This window comes from Lottia gigantea, assembly GCF_000327385.1.
Source record: "Lottia gigantea unplaced genomic scaffold LOTGIsca_4, whole genome shotgun sequence".
Taxonomy (NCBI): domain Eukaryota; kingdom Metazoa; phylum Mollusca; class Gastropoda; family Lottiidae; genus Lottia; species Lottia gigantea.
The window spans coordinates 1,494,414-1,503,422 of record NW_008709379.1 but is presented as its reverse complement, the minus strand read 5'-3'; the positions used below and the strand labels follow the sequence as shown (position 1 = coordinate 1,503,422).

Below are 9,009 nucleotides of genomic sequence, written 5' to 3'. Positions count from 1 at the left end.
ATTGGCCAATCAGATGACTCGAACACATAATATCATCTCATGCTACCGATACGTGTTTCGGTCCAAAATTCTCAGACAAGCATATTAACAAAGGGTTCGCTTAGTGTGAACTCAACTTGCAAACCATCAGCACCGAACGACAATTACTTGGTCTGCAATATCAGTTAGCTGAAAAAGGACGTTAACTTGACATCCAGGAACCAACTAGTAAACCGAAAAAAAGTAATTCAAGTTCTTCAGATAATGATGATGTTTCAAGTAAAACTGATCAACAACTGGTTTTATTTCAACAACTGCCTCTAGTATTTATTCACCGATTCTATTACCAGATTAAATTCTCCACCATGTTTGTTGTCTTCAAACCTTCAACATTTACTAAATACCATCTTTGTTTCTTTAACAACTCGGAAGTCGTTTGGCGCCTACTACTCCCCCTAGCGACTATAAATATTATCAAGGTATATAAAAGGGAGGTAAGTGGACATAGACAACAATGCTTGTTGGTAAAAATAACACAAGATAAAAGAAAAGAGGTGGGGTTATTCCAGGTATGACGGCAGAAAGAAACCATCTTGAAGAATATTCTTCAGTCGGCACCTTTTCATGTATAATCGTATATATTTGACAAAGTTTGATTCTGATCTTGAAAATTGTAATTGTGATGCATGAATACTATAATTTCGTGTTCGGTCGATTTAAAAAAATCCAACAAATAACTTTGGCTGAAATTGATCTTTCAAAGCCTCTCTTGTTCAACTACAATAATAAAGACTAATATAATATTGATATAAATGGCATTAGTTCGTGTTTAGTTAATTAAAAACAAACGGTATTCAACTAAATGCGACGACTGTATTCATGTAGTGTTTTTCAAGCGATTGTAAAACGAATACCGTTTTCGTGATATGAGAAAATAGTTGGGGATATTATCTACGGAATAAAAAGTACCAGAATAGGTTCCAGATGTTTTATATTGAAGAAGAATCTATTGAATGTTTTGATTGGAGAATTGAAGAAGATTTTGATAGAGATAAATTATGTTTGGTCATATTATTCTTAAAACAGGGGAATTCCCTAGACTCCCCTCTACCTTTCAAATAGTACAATCAAAACTATCAGCTGATTTATAAAAAAAACTTCGCCTCTAATGTATAGATTTAACAGGGAATTTCCCTAAAGTCTTCTTTACCTTTGAAATAATACAATCAAAACTATCAGCTAATTTGTAATAAGCTTCGCCTCCACTGTATAGATTCAACATTTTTAAACAATCAAAACTATCAAACTGTTATATAATAAATTTCGGCTCTAACGTAAAGATTCAACATTTTTAAACCCTAGACTCTTCTGTACCTTTAAATAATACAATCGAAACTATCAGCTGATTTACACCAAATATCACATCTGATGCAGATTTCAAAATAGGGGATTCCCAAGGGGATTTGACTGGACTCTTCTAATTCTTTTAACGTTACATTCGAAACTATTAACTGATTTGTAACAAATTTTACCTCTAATCCCAGTTTAACTTTTTTTATAACATGAGAATTCCATAAACTCTTGTTACTTTTAATCTTAAATAATACAGTCAAACTACCAGATGATTTACAAAAAATTATCACCTCTTAAAATGGGGGATTCCCAAAGAGATTTGTCTAGACTCTTTTCTACCTTTTAAAAAGTATAATCGAAACTGTCAGCCGTTTTTTTTTTAAACAAATTTCGCATCTAATGACTAATTCACAATTTTAAACACTGAACTACGTTCTCACTCCTGATACGTTAAGACAAAAATGTTTGTAATTATTTACTGTTGCATATAATAAGGTAACCTCACCACTATAGTCTTATAATAACAATAACTGTACAAGACATCAAGTACTATGTTTCACCTATAAAACTTGCAGTTATAAAGAGTATTTCATGAGGCGTACATTCTCACCTGACATGTTTTACCTGGCAATGATATTTCTTTTACTTTATCCCCTCGTGTTTTTTATGATTGACATATGTTACTGAATTATAATAATGCAAAAGACGTGATCTATCAATTCACAGACTGTACGTTAGAATCATCATACTTCTAGTTTCAAACATTACATACTTCAACTGTCATTAGCATTTGAATTTCATGTGCGTGTCGACATGCAGGTATATTGACCTCATATTATAGAACACTCTATATAATACAATATTCAACATTATTTATAAATATATTTCAAAAAATGGATTAAGATGAAAGCTTCTCTACATCTGGCTTCTGGAACCTTCGTCCAAATCTTGTCAATTTTTTGATGCACACGTGTATTGACAAGGAAAATTTTGACCTAGAATGCTTGTTTTTAACCCATGTACTAAAATAGAAAGACCCTACATGTCGTCTTCTGTGACAATTTCGATTCTACCAAAACCTTCCCAACTTCAACCTCAAAACTTGAGAACTAGATTCCATTTTCGTAAAATGAACAATTAAATTTATCTTCAATCTGATGCTATGAACATTCATTTAATCAAATTAACATTTGGACGTTACGCCCAGATCTCCCCTACCGTTTTGTATCTGCACCAAGCAATAACAAATGAACAGTATATAAAATACAAGCCAAATTTAAATCATCGTTTCATGACACGGACATATTGTTTATTATTTCTGCCTTTCAGATTGTTTTTGTACGGAGCAGGCATAAAATGTAGCCCATGAGATACTCAGGGTGGCGGCTGGTAAAACCAGCTGGTTCTCTCATCTTGTTGCTCTGACAAATTTCAAGCGCGAAAAATCGTTGCAAAATTTCAAATTACACGCAAGTGGATTGAGAGGGGTTATCAATGCATTCACTCATTAGAACGTAACAACAACTTTAGCCAACCTATGTGGGATCTTTGATAGGGGTAATGATTCGACAAGCCCAATAGCAGAATAGCATCGATTGTTCTTAAACCATAAGCATACTCTTTTTTCTGATGATACAGTAACAACTTTTTTGTTGTTTGAGGCTAGAGTTTGGATTTAGCTTTGCAGATCGTTTGTACTTGGTTTATTTCTTGCCGCTGATCTTCAAAATGGTCCTGATTCAAAGATGGCGATGATTTATTTAAACTTTATAAGATTACCTCTCTTCGGATACACACATATTTTCAAGATGGCCGCAGCAGCGAAGAAAGTTATTTTAATAGCCATAAAGACGCTATATTTGCAATAACCGTTTCAAATGTTCAGGGAGTTTTTCATACAGAAATAATGAAGATGTCATTATGATTTTGTCTGTAAGAATTATTTATGTAATTCCTGAACAGTCGTAACACAGTCTAAGCCATTAAATTTCATTTTTTCACAAAACATTTGCTGATTTGTGGCGCTCATAATTACTGTAAGAATTTCAGTTATTCTTTGAAAATAATCATTGTGAAATAACAGAAACATAATATATTATTTCTAAAACATGATTTATTACAGCACAGACAATAGATTTATTTCAAAACGAAAATGATCTTTATGTTAATTATCTGTTTTTAGAATGGAAAACATCACCAGGTTCATCTTTAATCAAGAGAGACGGTTGATTTAACCAACATCGAATCCCCCCCTCCTCCTCCTCTTTTCTCTAGGGTTATTACGACTATACACATTGCTCAGGTTAAACAAAAGGCAAACTTATTTTACATAAAAACACATTAAAAACGATTTTGAAATAAAAAAAAATTGAAGACTTTTACGTTTTTTGTCTTCGTGAAGCTTCAAAGTAGATCTGAGAAAAGGAAATGTAAAAATGTGACAATTTAATTGAACGTTCTTTGGTATCTTAGACTGATAAAGACAGATCCAAATATCTTTTAAACTTATCTGTTTTCATTTAACGAAGTTTAGAAACAAACTGACAGATACTGTTGTCGTCAATTTTGACACTGGATTCTTTGAAGCTCAAGATCTTTCTTACTTTAATATCTTTAGATGACAAACTATTCTAAATTTACACTGTAGGCTAGTTCAATTCATCATTTTAATAAAGAAATTGAACACTTTAAAAATCTGAGAACTTCTTCGTCCTATGTTAACCCGATTATGTCCAAAGAAATGTAAGGTCTACATCTTAAACTGTTTTTGACAGATTTCAGCTGTATTCTGATCCCTGTTCCATGAATGGCCTTGCTTTGCTTGATACACATGACGACACATGCCAAGAGGGATATGGTTCTGCAGTTTTTTTCTATTAATACATGGTTTTGCTATTAGTATAATTTGCTGTTTTGTGAAAAGGGTGAATTTTGTTTTAAAGCGTATGCAATTAATCAAATAAAGAACATTTAATATCACACAGCGTGCATAACGATTTACAAAACTTACTTGCACCTGTGTCTTCGTCTCAAAATAATATTTTGCACTTGAGATGCTTCTGTTCATTTTTAGACCTCGGGGAGAACGGTGACGTACATCGATAAAATTTTCACATTTACAAATAATGTAGCTGAATGGTCGCAGAAAAGGTTAGCTTCTCCGCTTCTCCGCTCAAAGACAAGTATCAATTGAGATTTTCAGTCATCGTTGAGCTCAGTTCTGCACCTAGTCGAGCAATTGATTTTCAGAGAGTTGTCACCAGTAGCTAACTTTAGTTGAAAAAAGTCTCAAGGATGACATGGACACCCTTTAGGATCGAAGAAGTCTATGTTCCACGCAGAGGATAATAATACATGTACCGAGAATCAAGCGAATCTTATCAAAGGCAGAGGATTATATGGCTCATATAAAGGCCCCTCCCTGTCAAACAAAAGAATTTAATAAAGGCGTATATTTTATCATGTTAAGAACAGACGTTTGTATGTATTATTTTAATGTCAGAAATCGAAAATTGTAAATTATAAAGTTGAGTGACGGTCTGTCATATCCACGATAATTTCTACATATTTTGAATTACATGGTGTATATGGATGCCATATTTTAAACTAGTTTAAAGGAGTATCAACCTTTAATCTTATAGAACTGGATCTACACGCCGTAGTACTTCTCGGCATCTCGGAACTATCTACATTAACGTCTGAAAGAACTGAATCTTTATATAAATGATATGAAACATGTTATAATAATGAAAAGGAATTGCAACGATATTATAGTTCTGTCAAAATTTCAAACTTCAAACTTGTTTTCACATTAGAACTGATATTATAGGCCTATTATAGTAACATTGGTTTCCTAGACGCTCTTTTTGTGGCATTTAGTAATTGGGTATATAACTGGACTATATGGATAAAGTAATTGTTACCTATATAATTGTGTCCAGTTATATATGGTTTCAAAAAATATATCAAAATTAGGTATATATTTAGAAGAATACACCCCTTTAAGAGCCAATAAACATATAATTGTGTTTATTTTGAATTTCATAAATTCCCATTCTCAGACACTCTGGAAACATTTTCAGAAAATATGACAATTTCAGGAATTATTCTCAGACTATTTCGATATTTTCGTTCCAGACACATAAATAATTCTAACAAATGTATTGTATACAATAAAATAGTTTTAGAAGTATGTCAAACCAATTTACAAATTTATTTATATCATATTAAACAGTGTTAAGTGTCTGACTTTGTAGCAAATCTTGTGTCTCTCAGAGCTACCCATTTTCATAACGATCTTGTCAAGCGGGACGCTATAAAAAAATCAATCAATCGAATCGAGTAATCGATCTATTGAACTGAAAATGATAAACAAAATAATTATCTGAATTCACTTCATTTATTTTATATCAATTATAACCGCTATTTTCTCATCACACAGAATACAAAAACAAGCTTTTAGATAACCGGAAGTTGACAAAAATAATACAGGAACTTGATTGCGATACTACCGGATGTTGACTGCGAGACTCCCGGAATTTTGAAGTATCGCATTTATATGCTAAATATGCTACGATACTAAATAGGGCGACCGGATTATTTTTAATAAGCCTACCCTTTGATCATTTTCAACGTTAACATTTAGCGCACATGTTCCGCTTCTGACACGCAAGATTTTGATTAGGGACCTTTCAAATGAGGATAGATGACAAATTCCACACATTTCAAACGGAACAAATTGATACCTATCCATTAGGACGCCGTCTCCTTTTCAAAGAGCTAATAAACAATTCCTTTATTAGACAATCAAAATTTCTAAGTGGATGTCGGCAGGTTTACGACAACCGGAAATCATAAAATTGCTTTCTGGGATAAGAGTACATTAAATTGTGTGTAATGGCGACAAGTCACAACAGTACAAAATGACAGTTAATTGAGTGATGAATCAAATGACCGTTTGAAATGGTGAGCTACTGGCTTTGTTATATTTTTGTGCGGGAGGGTGCGTGTGTGTGTGTGTGTCTTTCCAGACTATTGTGCCGAACTAACTGACTGATGAAGAAGTGATAAATGTATTCGGTTGAACCATGGCAATACTTCGTTAGTTGGAAGTTAAAAAGGAGTAGGTCAATGGTCGTGAGAAATTATCCCTCATTACACACTTCATCAACCAGGGGCAGAAGCATGTAAGATCCCGTTTCACTGTTTTTTTTGGATTTGAGTACCGGTATCTTAACACTATAAATGTCGTCGTACAAATTTTGGAATTATAAAAAGAATCGAAAAATTGATCTGCATTTTAATATGAAATTTCCCCACAGACAGACCTTGGAATATTAGACTAATCCCACAGTCTACCGGCATGCTGTTGACCAGTCTGCTGATCTCAAAATTGAAATATCTTAGTAATAAGAACAGTAATTAAAATTGATTTTAATTTAAAAACACGATAGGAAATCATTTATAACCATCTGTGTCAATTTATCCTAATCCTTGACACAGATGTGGATTGATACCTTATCTTTAAACTGCTTTACCATCGATTACAATTAAACTTAATGCCATCTAGGCAAGAAACTTAGGTTTGAAATACGGCAACTTTTTTAACAAAATTTTCCGGATAAAAATTATGGGTGAAAACTTGAATGATAAATTTTGAATTTAACTCTATGCCTTAGCTTTGGCTGCGAAACCTAATGAATATTTAGGTGTGTTTGTGTACTGTATGTTGCTGATGACTTTCGCAATTTTTGGGTTTAACGAATACGTGGATTACTGTCAAGTTTTCATGGTATTCGCTTTTGTATTATTGTCCATGTGGGTCAGCTCTATTACATTTCATATTTAATTTCAGTTATCATAAAGCATTATTGTCCTATTATATTTTGGATTTAAGTTGAATGAAATATCTACAAGAGAGTGGACGCCATCTGCACCCTGCCTGCCTGGCACCAGCTGGGTAAGTTAGGAAGGTCAAACAGACCCATAACAGATTTTAACAAAGTGAAAATTGATCCGTTATCGTACCAGCTTAGGCGTGCAAAATAAGCGGCATTATCGCTGAAAGAGATGATAGAATCAAAGACGTTATGTTTGTCTGGCATTATTACATAGTGTATTGACCCACCAACGGATTTGACGACATTCTGGAAGTCAATTTCTGCAACCAGGTTATCTGTCATTACACATGGTGAATATATAATATTTATCAAATAAAAAATCAATAAGAACATATGTGATGGTTTTTTGTTTATATCCATAAAAAGCATGTTGTATTGCAGATCGTTTGATGTTCAGACCACATGTTTATTGGTTTTATCTTAATGTAATCTTCTATTATTAAAGTTCCAGTGAGTTATGGAATAATAGAGGATAGATATAACACATACTGTACAGCTTCCATTATATATATATTCTCTTACATTCTAGATTCTTATGACTGATAAGACATGCTCTTTACTGTACACGCATTACATTACATTCAACTTCAGTAGGAAAAATATTGCCCTCCTGTCCTTCTAATGTTCTTCTGATGTTAAAGATTTACAGTGAATTATTGAATGATAGAGGATATAGATAGATAGAGATTATATATCTATTCGGTTACATTCTAGATTCTAATGAATGATACGGCATGCGTGTAATGCACGCTTGGTATTGTCTTCATGACCCATATATTGCTAATTTCTTGCGTAGTTGAAATGCTCTTTATAAGGCTATGTAATCTATATTTTCTGTTTCTGTTCATTCTTGAAATATCCCACGAAAGTCATTATGCTCCTTATGGATTTTGTCGGCAAAGGCCATTAGGAATTACGGATTGCCATTTTGGATAGGTCATCTCATTGTAACTGAGTAGCCTATATATTGAAACTGGATTAATGTTGATTACTCGTTTCAAATACGGATGAAATAGTAGACAGGGAAGTGGATCTGTAAACAGAATAGGGCAGTGAGCAAAAGCATGTCATTTTCACAGCAGACTGCCAACTTAAGAAAGGAGGATAACTCACCTACAAAAGGCCCTGAGAGTTTCTACGTCCACTCCACAACACAACTGTCGTCTGCTGGCTTGCATATTCTGTAAGTGACTACTGTATGACGTAAAACATCCGTACGCCTGCGCCGTGACATCGTGTGGACAGTCACCTCTCACTCCTGGAATCACTGAAAATGAAAAGAATGTTTTATGAATATAAAGTAAAGGGAAAATAAATTAGACATACGTTTGCTCGTAAATCTGCTTACTAATTCGTGTGTTTTACTCTTTTTACATATTTTAAAACGTAATGTCAAGGAACCAACCGACTGCATGGGATTTCTAATTGCCCATTCATTTATCCAGCCTGGGTGGGACGCTATTTTATCATTGAATCTTGTGAGAACGTGGAATAGAAAACCATAGACTATGAAACCTCCTATTGTCAGTGTATCTGGAACTACAATCACCATTATAGAGAAACCAGAACTATGCTGAGAGGTTAAGATGATCCAGATGGGTAAAGACGCATGCAACTGAAATGTATATTGCAGTTATATGCTACTCGCAATCGCAAAATACTTCATTCAGGGTTAACTTTTGTGATGGACACCACATTCTTTGAGAGCCATGCTTGGATAATGAGAATGGATGCACAACACAAAGCGATTCATTTAGTGTTCATTTATTTTAGGAGA

General features: G+C 33.6%; 1 protein-coding gene across 1 annotated transcript; it reads right to left on the bottom strand.

Annotated features, from left to right (window-relative positions):
* Positions 1 to 5,656: 5,656 nt before the first annotated feature.
* On the bottom strand, positions 5,657 to 8,784 carry LOTGIDRAFT_153652 (hypothetical protein; the record flags this gene model as incomplete). Its single annotated transcript, XM_009059675.1, has 3 exons — positions 5,657 to 5,690; positions 8,346 to 8,499; positions 8,559 to 8,784. 3 exons carry the CDS (start codon positions 8,782 to 8,784, stop codon positions 5,657 to 5,659), a joined length of 414 nt encoding a protein of 137 aa, XP_009057923.1.
* Between the last annotated feature and the right edge of the window lie 225 nt (positions 8,785 to 9,009).